The 15468-nt window shown below is 45.8% G+C and overlaps 1 protein-coding gene and 1 non-coding gene across 2 annotated transcripts; one reads left to right on the top strand and one right to left on the bottom strand.

Annotated features, from left to right (window-relative positions):
• Nucleotides 1-151: 151 nt before the first annotated feature.
• On the bottom strand, nt 152-9129 carry ILF2 (interleukin enhancer binding factor 2). Its single transcript, XM_054442800.2, has 14 exons — nt 8972-9129; nt 8220-8279; nt 7885-7927; nt 6546-6650; nt 6093-6170; nt 5648-5750; nt 3775-3840; nt 3331-3447; nt 2511-2589; nt 2159-2246; nt 1350-1411; nt 1151-1265; nt 833-923; nt 152-684 (listed from the first exon to the last, which is right to left on the bottom strand). The coding sequence occupies exons 1-14, from the start codon at nt 8974-8976 to the stop codon at nt 524-526; spliced, it is 1173 nt and encodes a 390-aa protein (XP_054298775.1). The 5' UTR covers nt 8977-9129; the 3' UTR covers nt 152-523.
• Nucleotides 9130-9303: 174 nt separating this feature from the next.
• TRNAM-CAU (transfer RNA methionine (anticodon CAU)) lies at nt 9304-9375 on the top strand. The gene has a single exon. It is a non-coding gene; the product is annotated as a tRNA-Met (tRNA).
• The last annotated feature ends 6093 nt before the right edge of the window (nt 9376-15468 follow it).

The following is a 15468-nucleotide window of genomic DNA, read 5'->3' as shown; positions in this document are numbered from 1 at the left end:
ACTTTAATTCAAAGACAGCTTCAAATTGTGATCTGAGCATTTATAATTAAAAGACTCAAGTATCATTTTCAACGAAAGAGTATACAAAGCAAAAAGCAAAAAAGGTTGCCACATGCAAAAAAACAAAAAACACCAACCAAAAAGACCAAGAGCCCTACTAGGAAGTACTTTAATAGTTTTTCTTAGAAAAAAAAAATTTCCAGACACTTAACATTTCACAACATTTCAACAGCAAAGTATTAGTTGACAGAGGAGTTTTCAGGAGTTGGGGATTCTAGAATACTAGGAAGAAATGTTGGTATCCTCCATTATAGATGGATGGCATAGGTCGCAAATGGGAGACTGGCAGCTAAACCAATATCAAAACCCAGTGGAATGACACTTCTATGGAGTTTATGGAGTTTACTTTTCTTCCTGCTATCTTCCCTATCCCACGGAAATGTCTGTCACCATGTAAAGCCCAGTAGCAGGCAGCTTAGGCTCCAGTCTTCCCCCTTGGGTAGGAAAAGGAGTGAAGGGAATGTCACTCCTGAGTTTCCATGCTTTCTTCTTCCTCTCCTTGAGGTGGTTCTTCTGTATTCTCCTCTTCTTCCTCTCCTTCCTTCTTCTCTGGAGGCTTCTCATAAGCCTTTTCTGAAGGGGTTACTATCACTCCATCCCAGGTAGATATTTCAGAAGCAAGATCTAGGAAAGAGAAAAAGGTGATTTAGACAAGTAGCCCAGCATAAAAGTCATTATCCACAGCGTGGAAATATTAAAGACATTTAAGTAGTGTACAGCTTCTTTGCACCAGATTACAATACGAAACCCCTGCCCCACAGTGGCCACTCACAGCTGGCATCACCCTCCTGGCCAAGGATCTTCCTAAAGCCACCATGTGAGAGGATTCGGACGAGAGTCTGAGCTGTATAGCAGACCATGTCCTGAAGGAAAGCAAAGTGAGAGTAAGCAAGGAAAATCGAAGAACCTTACTTGAGTAATAAATACCCTTGTGAAAACAGAGATTAAGACAGTTTTTTATATCTCAGGACCAAAGTCTTTCAGAATCCCCAAATTCCTGACCCGTAAAGACCATATTCCACTTCACCTGCTGACCAGCAGTATTCAAAAGAGTGGGGCAAAACAACTCAGTTCATATCTGTCCCAATACCTGCTGTTCTAGAGTCATGACTGTGTGTACTCTGAAGTTGCCACTCTCACAGGGGTCAGTGATACCCACTGAACCTGGCAGGAACAGTCCTGCAGCCAGAATCTGCAAGCAGCGCCTAGAACACAGGGAGGTATGAGGTATTAAAGGAATGCACAAAATAGCTTACAACCAACCCTAAACCCAAAGAAGCATGCTGTACCTGTATGCAACGTTTAGGGCCAAAGGCTGTCTGGTGGGGTTGTTCATCACAGCATAATGGCCCTGAAAAATAATAAATCCAGTAGGTGTGCCATCAAAATGGCACTTCTGATAAACAGAACTTTATTTTTTAGAGACAGGGCCTCACTTTGTCACCCAGGCTGGAGTGCAGTGGCGCAATCATAGTTCACTGTAACCACGAACTCCTGGGCTCAAGCAACCCTCCTGCCTCAGCCTCCTGAGAAGCTAGGACTGTAAGTGCAAGCCACTACAACTGGCTAATTTTTTTTTTTCTCTTGTAGAGACAGAGTCTCGCTATTTTGCCCAGGCTGGTCTCAAACTCCTGGCTTCAAGTGATCCTCTGGCCTCAGCCTCCCAAAGTGCTGGAATTACAGGCATCAAACTAAAACCTTAAATCATCACAAGGAAAACTGGTCATTAAGGTCTAAATCTAGCCAAAATTTTCATGTTCAGAAGCAATTCTGAAATGGCTGCTCACTCATTTCTCTCTACTACCATGATTAAATGGTAGCAATCATGAGAAGAAAATGGGACACTATAACTCAGTAACTACTCATTTAATTGAATATACAAAAAAAAAACCTGAATTTTTTTCTTTTTTAAACAAATGTCTCTGAGTCATGTAAATGTTGAATTTTTATTGGATTACTTGTCTACCAATAAAATTTCTTTTAAGCTTCACCAAATTTCAGACTCTGGTCAATTTCAGAGTTACTACTACTACTACTACTACTACTACTACTAGTAAATAAGGATGATGAGGAACTCCAGTTGCCCATCTTTACTTACTAGTAGGTCAAGGATCCAGGGTGTGAGGGGCTCAAAGCCAGGAAAACGAATCCTCAAGTCCTTCAGTAGTCTGATGAGAACTTTAACTCTGAAAGTAACAGTGACCCAAACATTAAAATCAATATGATCATGTATTTCCACGCCTAAGGCAGAATTGAAGCTGACTATGCTGTTTCCAGAACTATACATTCTCTGCTTTCTCTAAATCTTAATTTGCTTACTTAAGGTAAAAATAAAAATCCAGACAAAAGGTCACAGGCAAAATAGTTCTGTCAGAGAAGTATGGGGGTATCCTGCTATTCACTGCAGTTAAAAAGTTTATCTTAATCCAAATGGTCAGGGAGGGACTCACGTGGACTGAGAAGCATTTTCCTCGAACCAGCGGGCATGTCGGATGGCTGCTAAGGCACTCTGCAGTACTTTGATATCCACTAAGAAGACAAGCATGATAGGCCAGGATGAAACATTTTCATTAAACAAGCTACTAATTACCACTGCTACAGTCTAAAAACTTGGAAGGAGGGCAGAATAGACGGAGTCTCGCTCTGTCATCCAGGCTGGAGTACAGTGGTGCGATCTCAGCTCACTGCAACCTCCGCCTCCCGAGTTTCAGTGATTCTCCTGCCTCAGCCTCCTGAGTAGCTGGGATTACAGGTAACTGCCATCATGCCCCACTAATTTTTGTATTTTAGTAGAGACGGGGTTTCACCATGTTGACCAGGATAGTCTCCAACTCCTGACCTCAGGTGATCTGCCTGCCTCGGCCTCCCAAAGTGCCGGGATTACAGGCATGAGCCACCGCACCCGACCAACTCTGCAATTCTTTAAGCCACCCCATGTTTCTCATATCAGCAAATCACTTGTCTAAAAATCACTAGAAGCATGCAAGATGTTTTCTCCAAAAGCCTATCCCCCTCCCTAAATATTTTCTCAGTCCTTTTTAAGCCCTCCAAATGCTTTCTAGGTCACCCCATCTGAAAATTCCACTAGCAAGCTGATAAAAAACTATTTCCAAATTACAGAGGGAGATAGCAGAGTTCAGAATAAACCTAAGTTCTTCAATTCCCAGAAAGCTGCATGTGGAATAGCAACAAGCTAAGTAAACTAAACAGCAACAATACCATGTTTTGAATATCCCCTAAATTTTCCAGCAATGGAAAAAAAGAACTAACAATGGAGTTCTGGATCCAGTTTTCGAAGATTGGGTGGCACTGTTGTAATGAGAATCTTCACTGTAGCATCAGAAGAACTGATTTCAAAGCCAGTTTCGTTGGTCAGCATGGTTAAAACTGAAAAAACAGAATAAACAAAAACTATAACTCACATTTCCATTAGATGACCAAAGTTAAATCCAGGGTAGGGGGGAACAGGTGGATTTTTTAAAACAGCACAAAGTCCAGAATGAGAATTTAGAATACAGAGCTTTAGAAGGGAGATCAGACAGATCTCCCTTGAACACCTTGAACACCTGAAGCCCCTGCTAAAAACTCCCACAACATAAAACTCTGCATTTACTCTTCCATCTGGTCTGACCTGATTTTGTTGAAAGTGTACTTACAATTAACAAGACCTGGTTCCTATGGCTACTAAATACAGAATCAGCAACAAATGCAAACCTTCAGAAGGATCCTGTGCTCTTAGGCTTTCCACGACTTTGTTCCCCAGGGCAGCAACAGCTTCCACTAATTGACAGAAAATGACATAATGTTATAATAACTTATTTACCTAGACTTTCTATATATCTCTAAGCTACTTTGCACTCTCATTTCTGTCCCATATCTAAGGCTGAAGCAAGGGTAAGTAATAGAATAAATACTTTTATAAGAGGAAGCCAAGGCCTGGGCAGAAAAATTGGAAGACTCAGGGAACAGGACCCCTCCTGTACTCATATCCTCTTTCTACAGCAGGGTTTTCCAGGTCAGTGGCAGTTAATAACATTTTGGGCTAGACAAATCTTTGGGGTGATGGGGACGTAGGATGTTTAACAGCATCCACGGCCTCTATCCTTTTTCTTTTTTTGAGAAAGGGTCTCACTCTTGTCACCCACGCTGCAGTGCAGTGGCACAATCACAGCTCACTGCAGCCTCAGCCTCCTGGGCTCAAGCCATCCTCTCACCTCAGGCTGCTGCTTTTTTTTTCTTTTTTTCATGACAGGGCCTCACTCTGTCACCCAAGCTGAAGTGCACTGGCACGATCTCTGCTAACTCCAACCTCTGCCTCCCAGGTTCAAGCAACTCTCCTGCCTCAGCCTCCCAAGTAGCGGAGATTACAGACACCCACCACCACGCCTGGCTAATTTTTATATTTTTGGTAGAGACTGAGTTTTGCCATGTTGGCCAGGCTGGTCTTGAACTCCAGGCCTCGGCCTCCCAAAGTGTTGGGATTACAGGCATGAGCCACTGCACCTGGCCCCACCTCAGGCTTCTGAGTAGCTGGGACCAAAGCATGCACCACCATGCCCAGCTAATTTTTTTCTTTTTGTAGGTACAGGGTCTCTCTATGTTACACAGGCTGGTCAAACTCCTGATCCTCTTGCCTCAGCCCCAAAGTGCTGGGAATACAGCCACCACACCTGGCTTCTACCCTTTTTTGATGCCAGTAGCACTCCCTTGTTTTAACAATCAAAAGTACCGCCAGATACTGCCAGATATCCCCTGGGTGGCAAATTACCTCCAGTTGAGAAACATGGCCATACAGTAACCTGCTATACATTCTTTCAGACACACACACTCCAGCGTTTGTCCCTTATCACTCATTAAAAAACATTTGTCAGGCAGGGTGCAGTGGCTCACGCCTGTAATCCCAACACTTTGGGAGGCCAAGGCAGGCGGATCACCTGAGGTCAGGAGTTTGAGCCCAGACTGGCCAACATGGTGAAACCCCGTCTCTACTAAAAATAGAAAAATTAGCCGGGCGTGGTGGCACTTGCCTGTAATCCCAGCTACTTGGGAGGCCAAGGCAGGAGAACAGCTAGAACCCAGGAGGTGGAGGTTGCAGTGAACCGAGATCACGCCATTGCACTCCAGCCAAGGCAACAGAGCGAGATCCGTCTCAAAAACAAAAACTAAAAACATTTGTCTTACAAACATCCTTTCTCACAAGAAATTTGAGCTTTCAAGATCCCTAAGGGCTGGGCACAGTGGCTCACGCCTGTAATCCCAGCACTTTGGGAGGCTGAGGTGGACAGATTGCTTGAGCTCAGGAGTTTGAGACCAGCCCGAGCAACACGGTGAAACCCTGTATCTACAAAAAATACAAAAATTAGCTGGGTGTGGTGGCACACATCTGTAGTCCCAGCTACTCGGGAGGCTAAGGTGGAAAGATCACTTGCTGTAGTGGAGAGGTCAAGGCTGCAGTGAGCCACAATGGCACCACTGCACTCCAGCCTGGCCAACAGAGGGAGAATTTGTCTCAAAACAAAAAAAGATACCTAAACCCCTAATCCAAGTGCTATGTTCTGTTCCCATGACCAGAAACAGGCACACTCACACGTTGGCAGAATCTTGAGTATCACCACCAGGTCAGCCACATTGTGTCCTGTAGTCATTGTCCCCTTTTTATAGGATCCCACCTGTCGAACTTCTTCTATTTGCTGTTGGAAAAAGGATTTCAGGGAAAAACAATTTAGAAGAAAAAAAAGTGCCTAGGTCCTCCCAGAACTGTTACAACACAGCTACCTGTTACCCAAATTAAGAAGTAGCAGAGGTGAAATCACCCCTAAAACCACCACATGAAAGCCTGATACATCACAGCTAGCATAACAATGATACAAGTCTTGTCCCCAAGATCAGTACTACAAAGAAATTCCACTGTACTTTCTCATTTTAGGCTTGGCTTTGGATAACAGACAACTGAAAATTAGAAGTCAAGAGCCAAGGCAATTTCCACACTACCAAAGATGCCCTTTCCTAAAACTAAATCATCAAAAACTCACCACTTCAAACGTCCCTGGAGCCACAATCAGATTATCAATCACATTGTTTATTTTTGTCACCAGAGAAAGGATAGACGCCTGAAAAACAGCATGAAACAATACTTGAAGATGAAAAATTATAAGCAGCTTCTCAGAGTTTGAATATTTTCTCCTAATCCCTTCCATACAAGCTGACTCAATACTGACATAAGGCTTTAAAAACACTTCATTCTGGCCTTGAATATATGGGAAGAGAACAACTCTTTGTCCCCAGTAAAAATAAGAATGCATATGTAATTTGTTTATATATCCACCTGGCTATCTCCACCCACAATGAGAAATAAGGAGAACAATTAAACCCTCTGTGGATTTCAGGCTCTGTTAACACCATTCTTAACATTACCAACAGTTACTCTTTACCGATACTTTTAACTGCTTTAGAGACATTTCTGGAAGACAGCCAAAAGAACGTACCTGTTCAGCAGAATTGGGAGCCAGGTCCTGATTCCTCTTCAGCAAGGCCTCACTGAAGGAAGTTTCATCAGGTGCTGGCTTGACCCGGGGAAAGGCCATTTCACACTAAACCAGAAGTAAACAACTACATTCTATTTGCCGAAAGTAATATACAGGAGAGATTGTTTTTTCTATTACTACGACAGAAAAAGGTTAAAAATAGAAAATTCTACACTTGTTTTTACTCCTTAATTTGTTCAATTAGCTGGGCTTGGTGGCTCACGCCTGTAATCCCAGCTACTCAGGAGGCTGAGGTGGGAGAATCCCTTGAACACAGGAAGCGAGGTTTCAGTAAGCCAAGATTGCGCCACTGCACTCCAGCCTGGGCAACAGAGTGAGACCCTGCCTCAAAAAAAAACATTTGTTCAAAGGCCAGGCACGGTGGGTCACGCACGCCTGTAATCCCAGCACCTTGGGAGGCTGAGATGGGCAGATCACTTGAGGTCAGGAGTTCAAGATCAGCCTGGGCAACATGGTGAAACCCTGTCTCTACTAAACAGATATACGAAAATTAGCTGGGCATGGTGGCAGGCGCCTGTAATCCCAACTACTCAGGAGGCTGAGGCAGTAGAATCGTTTGAACCCCGGAGGCAGATGTCCTGATTCCTCTGCCTCCCGGGTTCAGTGCAGTGAGCCAAGATTGCACCACTGCACTCCAGCCTGGGTGACGGAGTCAGACTCTGTCTCAAAAAAAAAAAAAAAAAAAAAAAAAAAAGTTCAAACAAGGATACAAGCTGGAATAGCCATAATTTAAGCTATCACTATCTTTATAGTAACAGATATACCATAAATACAATTACTTGTTCAGAACAAAGATTATAATCATGTTTAATGCCAACAGTAGCCAAGAAATTATTCTCCCCACCATGCTTACACTGTTTCTGTATGTAAAGCAACACACAGTTGACTCAAAACCTCAAGTCTTTTCACAAATCACTTTCCCTCCCTATTTCAACCAACTTTTTTTTTGTACTGGTGCCATCTCGGTTCACTGCAACCTCCGCCTCCCGGGTTCAAGCAATTCTCCTGCTTCAGCCTCCCAAGTAGCTGGGATTAGACACACGCCCAGCCAACTTTTTTATTTTTAGTAGAGACGGGGTTTCACCATATTGGCCAGGCTGTCTCAAACTCCTGACCCTCAGGTAATCCGTCTGCCTCGGCCTCCCAAAGTGCTGAGATTACAGGCGTGAGGCACTGTGCCTGCCCTCTTCAACCACCATCTAACTTCATTAACTGGGAGATACTGGGCTCCATTTCAACAGTGACCAGAAAATGTGTATCATTAACCCAAGGTACTCACCAAATAGAAGTCAAATGGGATATGTGGTACAAAGGGCCTGAACCTAAAACATGAAAAACAGCCAAATTATTCCCCAGGTAGGAATCAAGTGAGATGTAAATAACACGCCAACAATTTTGAAAACATGTCAGTCCTCAGAATGAATGACAAAGTCTCCGAGGAGGGAGAGAATCATTCTTAGCATAGTGGGGCCAAATTCATTTAGCAGGAGCGTAGGAAAAGACCACAGCTGGCTCTCGCAAAACCAAGTGACATTAGTCTACTTCAAAACTCCCATTTAGATGACAAGCAGAAACTAACAACCAAGTGCAGAGATGCTAAAAGCTGGTACTCACCCTCCTCCTGGGCCTCCTCTGGAACCAAAGCGCCCACCACGACCACGGCCTCTGTCACCCCTAGAAATGCAGAGTTTATTTTGACCTCATTGAAGGAATACCCACCGGCCATATCATTTTAGGTTGGCTACTTTCATCCCTCGGAATCTCCCAACGGTAGGCAAGAGACCCCACTCACACTTACACTTCTCCCCATTCCAAATGGTGCCCAGTTACACCCCCATAACCTCCTCTAAGTTAATCACAACCTCCATCAAGTAATGATGGGGCTCAGACAGTGAGCCCTACACGAAATAACCCATAATCCTGGGCCACACGAATCCTAATACTTCGGAGGCTAAAGATTGCTCATTTCTTCATTAACGTACACATTTATCGGGCATGTCCTATATGTCAAGGCCTTCGCACTGAGGATGAATGCGGCTCGCTCCAGCATTCTCAGCCCGGATGACGGGGGCGGGGGAAAAGTGGGGAGCTCCTCCGGGGGCTTAAGGACACACCCTCATGCAACCCTTCAGAGACAGAGGTGTCGAACCCGCCTCCCCACTCCTGGGCCCCAACCCCATCCCGGGCCCAAGTTTCCCCGCCTCTACCGGCCTCCATCTCTCCCACTATCCTAGACCAGGAGTTCTCAGGTTTTTGGCCAGCCCCCGGATACATGGCCCTTTTAGATACTCCGACTTCTTTCGGCCCACGTTCACAAAGTTTTCCGTCGAGTACCTGAAACCTTTCAACCACTTCGACCCCCTTACCTCATGGCGCCTTAAAACACGAACAATGGAGGCCGCACCAACCGCCCCTTCCTCTGAGGGGCAGACAACTGAAGAGGCGTCTTGCCGGCGTGTCCCAATAAAACCCAGCGCGATTGGCTCCCGCCTTACCCCATCGCTTATGCCTATTGGCTTACTTTGTCAAACCGGGCTTATGAACCAATAAAAAATGCCTACTGTGTCAGGAACTAGCCAATAATAACTGGTTCTATAGTACTGACGAATTTTTGATCAGACATTAGGTGGCACTAAAGAAGTCAGGACAACGACTATGTAGTGTCCTATAACAATCATGAGAAAGCTTACCTTTAGATAGCAGAGTGGCGCAGCGGAAGCGTGCTGGGCCCATAACCCAGAGGTCGATGGATCGAAACCATCCTCTGCTATCAGAGTTTTTTTCATTGCCCTGTACGGCACACGTAATTTACGTTTCTTCACTGAAGGAAAATATCTTGCCAATTTTCCTACCTCAAAAATGCAACCAATATCAGCCATTTTTGCCACTAGCAGTTGAAGTTGATGGGGAAAACGGAGTTTGGGCAACTATGAACACTACACGTCTACAAACTCGAAGCAGGAGAAACAGGTTTTAGATAGGAGAGGAGTATATTGATTGAATTAGTGTGGAAAACATGGCTTTCCATGTCCATGGAAACAGGTGATACACCCGCCTCAGCCTCCGAAAGTGCTGGGATTACCGGCCTGAGCCACCGCGCCCAGCTTGGTTACATAAATTCTTTAGTGGTGATTTGTGAGATTTTGGTGTACTCATCACCCAAGCAGTATACACTGAACCCAACTTGTAGACTTTTATCCCTCACCTACCTCCCTTCCATAAGTACTTTTTCGATATTTAATTTACTACAGCAGAACGTAAACATCTTAAGTCTAAACGTATTCTGTCCACGTAACCACCATCCAGATTAAAATAAATATTATTAATTTAAAAAAAAACAAACAAAAAGCGGGCCGAGTGCGGTGGCTTGTGGCCACCCAGCACTGTGGGAGGCCGAGACGAGGTCAGGAGTTCGAGATCAGCCTGGCCAACATGGTGAAACCCCCGTCTCTACTAAAAATACAAAAATTAGCCGGCGTGCTGGCGGGCGCCTGTAATTCCAGTTACTCAGGAGGCTGAGGCAGGAGAATCTCTTGAACCCGGGAGGCGGAGGTTGCAGTGAGCTGAGATGGCGCCACTGCACCCCAGCCTGGGCGATAGAGAGAGACTCCGTTTTAAAAAAAAAAAAAAAAAAAAAAAAAAAAATCTTGCTTGAGGTTTGTTGAGCTTCTTGAATCAATGGCTTGAGGTTTGTCGTCCATTTATTAATCAGCTATTATCTCTTCAAGTATTAGTTTTACCTATTATTTCCCTCCTTCCTGAACTCCAAATAAAGACGTGTTAGACTTTTCCCCCAGTAATCTCTTTGTCTCTTACCCTCTCTTCTATTATTTCATTTTATTTAGACACAGGGTCTCACTCTGTTGCCCAGGCTGGAGTGCAGTGGCACACCATCATAGCTCACTGCAGCCTCGACCTCCTGGCCTCAACAGACTCTCCCATTTCGGCTTCCCTAGTAGTTAGGACTACTCATAGGCACAGGCCACACCACTCCGAGCTAATTTTTTTTTTTTTTTGAGATGGAGTCTCCCAGGCTGGAGTGCCGTGGCGCTATCTCAGCTCACTGCAACCTCCACCTCCCCAGTTCAAGCAATTCTCCCGCCTCAGCCTCCCGAGTAGCTGGGACTACAGGCGCCCACCACCACGCCCGGCTAATTTTTTTGTGTGTTTTTAATAGAGACGGGGTTTTGTGGTGTTAGCGAGGATGGTCTCGGATCTCCTGATCTCGTGATCTGCCTGCCTCGGCCTCCCAAAGTGCTGGGATTACAGGCGTGAGCCACCACGCCCGGCCCTGCCCAGCTAATTTTTGTATTTTTAGTAGACATGGGGTTTCACCATGTTGGCCAGACTGGTCTCGAACTCCTGACCTCAGGTGATCCTCCTGCCTCTGTCTCCCAAAGTGCTGGGATTACAGGCGTGAGCCACCTCCGTTGGCCCCGGGCTTATTTATTTATTTATTTTTGTAGAGATGGGGTACTTTATATGTTGTCAAGGCTAGTCTTTGTTTTCTTTTTTGTTTTGTTTTGTTTTTTTTTTTGAGATGGAGTTTTGCTCTTGTTGCCCAGGCTGGAGTGCAATGCGCGATCTCGGCTCACAAACTCTGCCTCCCAGGTTCAAGTGATTCTCCTGCCTCAGCCTCCCGAGTAGCTGGGATTACAGGCATGCACCACCATGCCTGGATAATTTTGTATTTTTAGTAAAGAGAGGGTTTCTCCATGTTGGTCAGGCTAGTTTCGAACCCCCAACCTCAGGTGATCCGCCCACCTCGGCCTCCCAAAGTGCTGGGGTTACAGGCATGAGCCACTGCAAAGGCCTTTTACCCTCTCTTTTTATGTTTTTCATTCCTTTTTATCCATTCTTCATTTTAGGTAGCTTCTGCTGTCCTTTCTTCCAATTTATTACTTGCTCCTCAGTTTAGTCTAACATAGTATTAAATCTATCATTTGGTTCTTAATTTTGGTCTTTTAATATTTTGGGTCTGTATTATTATTATTTTTGAGACAGGGTCTCACTCCTGTTGCCCAGGCTGGAGTTCAGTGGCATAAACACAGCTCACTGAAGCCTCAACCTCTTGGGCTCAAGCGATCCTCCTGTATCAACCTCCAGAGTAGCTCAGACTACAGGCATATGTCACCACACCCAACTAATTTTTTAATTTTTGGTAGAGATAAGGTCTCACTATGTTGCCTAAGCTGGTCTCCAACTCCTGGGCTCTGGTGATCCTCACCTCAGCCTCCCAAAGTGCTGGGATTACAGATGTGAGGCATCAAGCGGGACCTTAGATTTTCTATTTATTCTACTCCCAGGTTGCCCCTAGGAGTGCAACCTTTTGAGATCCTAGCCCAAAACATGAAGGTGGTTTACCAAGGTTATCACCTTTGGGGACATTTGGACTCCTTTTTTTTTTTTTTTTGAGAATGAGTTTCCCTCTATTGCCCAGGCCGGAGTGCAGTGGTGCAATCTCGGCTCACTGCAACCTCTGCCTCCTGGGTTCAAGTGATTCTCCTGCCTCAGCCTCCCGAGTAGCTGGGCTTACAGGCATGCACCACCACGCCTGGCTAATATTTGTATTTTTAGTAGAGATGGGGTCTCACCATCTTGTGCAGGCTGGACTTGAACTCCTGACCTCATGATCCATCCATCTCGGCCTCCCAAAGTGCTGGGGTTACAGGCATGAGCGACCGTGCCTGGCCCTTTTTTTTTTTTTTAATTTTAAAAAATTGAAATGGGGTCTCGCCCTGTTGCCCAGGCTGGTCTGAAACTCCTAAGCTCAAGCCATCCTCCTGCCTTGGCCTCCTAAAGTGCTGGGATTACAAGTGTGAGCCACCACACCCGGCGTGGACTTCACCAGCCCCATACAGCCTGTTTTCTGCCACTAATTCCAAATCAGCAAATGACCCCAGGGTAAAATCAGCCCTACTGCTGGGCTTACTTCTCTACTTTCCTGTACTTTCGTGCTGTCACACCAATAATTTCTCACTATCTTATTTTTTTAATTATTATTATTTTTTGAGATGAAGTTTTGCTGGAAATGGAGTGAAATGGTACGATCTCAGCTCACTGCAACCTCCGCCCCTGGGTTCAAGCAATTCTGCCTCAGCCTCCCAAGTAGCTGGGATTACAGGCACCTGCCACCACGCCCGGCTAATTTTTGTATTTTTAGTAGAGACGGGGTCTTGCCACGTTGGCCAGGCTGGTCTTGAACTCCTGACCTTAGCTGATCCATCTGCCTCGGCCTCCCAGTGTGCTAGGACTATAGGTGTGAGCCACTGTGCCTGGCCTCACTATCTTATTAGTTCTTTTATTTTTATTATTTTTTATTTATTTATTTATTTATTGTTTTTTGAGACAGGGTCTTGCTCTGTTGCCCAGGCTGGAGTGCAGTGGCGTGATCTCGGCACACTGAAACCTCTGTCTCTGGGTTCAAGTGATTCTTGTGCCTCAGCCTCCCGAGTAGCTGGGATTACAGGTGTGCACCACCAAGCCCGGCTAATTTTTTTTTTTTTTTTTTTTGAGACAGAGTTTCACTCTTGTTGCCCAGGCTGGAGTGCAGTGGCGCGATCTCGGCTCACTGCAACCTCCACCCCCTGGGTTCAAGCAATTCTGCATCAGCCTCCCGAGTAGCTGGGATTACAGGCACCTGCCACCACGCTCGGCTAATTTTTTTTTTTTTTTTTTTTTTTAGAGACGGAGTCTCGCTCTGTCACCCAGGCTGGAGTGCAGTGGCGCGATCTCGGCTCACTGCAAGCTCCGCCTCCCAGGTTCACGCCATTCTCCTGCCTCAGTCTCCCGAGTAGCTGGGACTACAGGCACCCGCCACCACGCCCAGCTAATTTTTGTATTTTTAGTAGAGACGGGATTTCACTGTGTTAGCCAGGATGGTCTCCATCTCCTGACCTCATGATCCGCCAACCTCGGCCTCCCAAAGTGCTGGGATTACAGGCGTGAACCACCGCGCCTGGCCTAACTTTTGTATTTTTAGTAGAGACGAGGTTTCACCATGTTGGCCAGGCTGATCTCGAACTTCTGACTTCAGGTGATCCACCTGCCTCGGCCTCCCAACGTGTTAGGATTACAGGCGTGAGCCACTGTGCCTGGCCTCATTATCTTATAGGTTCTTTTTTTCTTTTTTTTTTTTTGAGACGGAGTCTCGCTCTCTCGCCCAGGCTGGAGTGCAGTGGCGCGATCTCAGCTCACTGCAAGCTCCACCTCCTGGGTTCACGCCATTCTCCTGCCTCAGCCTCCTGAGTAGCTGGGACTACAGGTGCCAGCCACTGTGCCCAGCTAATTTTTTTGTATTTTTAGTAGAGACAGGGTTTCACCATGTTAGCCAGGATGGTCTCGATCTCCTGACCTTGTGATCTGCCCGTCTTGGCCTCCCAAAGTGCAGGGGTTACAGGCGTGAGCCACCGCGCCCGGCCTGGTTCTTTTATTTTTATTTTTATTTATTTATTTATTGTTTTTTCAAACAGGGTCTTGCTCTGCTGCCCAGGCTGGCATGCAGGGGCGCAATCTTGGCTCACTGAAACCTTTGCCTCCTGGGTTCAAGTGATTCTTGTGCCTCAGCCTCCCGAGTAGCTGGGATTACAGGCATGCACCACCAAGCCCAGCTAATTTTTTTTTTTTCTTTGAGACAGAGTTTCACTCTTGTTGCCCAGGCTGGAGTGCAATGGCACGATCTCGGCTCACCGCAACCTCTGCCTCCCAGGTTCAAGCAATTCTCCTGCCTCAGCCTCCTGAGTAGCTGGGATTACAGGCATGCGCCACCATGCCCAGCTAATTTTTGTATTTTTAGTAGAGACAGGATTTCTCCGTGTTGGTCAGGCTAGTCTCGAACTCCCAACCCAAGGTGATCCACCCGCCTTGGCCTCCCAAAGTGCTGGGATTACAGGCGTGAGCCACCGCACCTGGCCTATGCCCAGCTAATTTTTGTATTTTTGGTAGAGACGGGGTTTGATCATGAAGGCCAGACTGGTCTTGAACCCCTGGCCTCAAGTGATCAGCCCACTTTCGCCTCCCAAAGTGCTGGGACTACAGCTATGAGCCACCATGCCCAGCCAGTTATTTGATTTTTAAAAAAGTATTTCATCCAACACTTTTAGTTGTCTGTAGCTTGAGGGCTAGTTCACCATTATTGAAAGGAGCTCAATTACTAAACTATATTTCTAGTCCAGTCATTTCTTCTGAGCTCCAGCTCCACTAGTCCGAGGCCTATCAGACACTTCCACTTGAGTATCTATAGGCACCTCACATCCAATAAACTAAAAGTATCATCTTTCCAAAACCTCCTTCTTCAGCTTCTCAACTAATGGGGTCAACATCACCTAGATCTGTTATTTGTATAATGTCCTCACTTCCCAAAGTTCAACTGATTCTACTCACAAAACATCTCCCCATCTCCATTTGCTGTCTAGCTCTACAATCTCTGGAATCCGCCATCTCCATTACAGGACAAGAACATTATGCCTGTCACACAAAAGCTTTCATAATCTTCCCTCCACTGCCCTCTTCCCTGCCTCTCTTCCTCAGTCATCCTACATGCACACACCTTACATCCTAGATCAGGGCTGAAAACACAAACTCCTACTACAGCCAGGCAGTTAATGCACCTGAGTGAAGCAGGGTGCCTAGGAACCATGATGAACTAGACTCATTTCAAGGAGATAATGGATACTTGCTCTGGTTGATTGCTCATGGAGGGATGCAGGACAATATATTGCCAGCTCTTCCAATATTTTAAGGAAAGTCAGAAATCCAGGTTGGGCCTGGCAGCTCACACATGTTATCCAGGAATTTTGGGAGGCTGATGCAGGAGGATCGCTTGAGCCTAGGAGTTCAAGACCAGCCTGGGCAACATAGGGAG

This window comes from Pongo pygmaeus, chromosome 1, assembly GCF_028885625.2.
Source record: "Pongo pygmaeus isolate AG05252 chromosome 1, NHGRI_mPonPyg2-v2.0_pri, whole genome shotgun sequence".
Lineage (NCBI taxonomy): Eukaryota > Metazoa > Chordata > Mammalia > Primates > Hominidae > Pongo > Pongo pygmaeus.
Note: the sequence above shows the minus strand (reverse complement) of the source record. Positions and strands in the feature narration are given on the sequence as shown.

Excerpts from the sequence above, each read along its gene's own strand:
- ILF2 (XM_054442800.2), bottom strand. Across the intron at positions 6,651-7,884 it reads TCCCATTTGACTTCTATTTG|TGTGAAATGGCCTTTCCCCG; the intron begins GTGAGTACCTTG and ends CTTCTGGTTTAG. Across the intron at positions 5,751-6,092 it reads CTCCAGGGACGTTTGAAGTG|CAAATAGAAGAAGTTCGACA; the intron begins GTGAGTTTTTGA and ends TTTTTCCAACAG.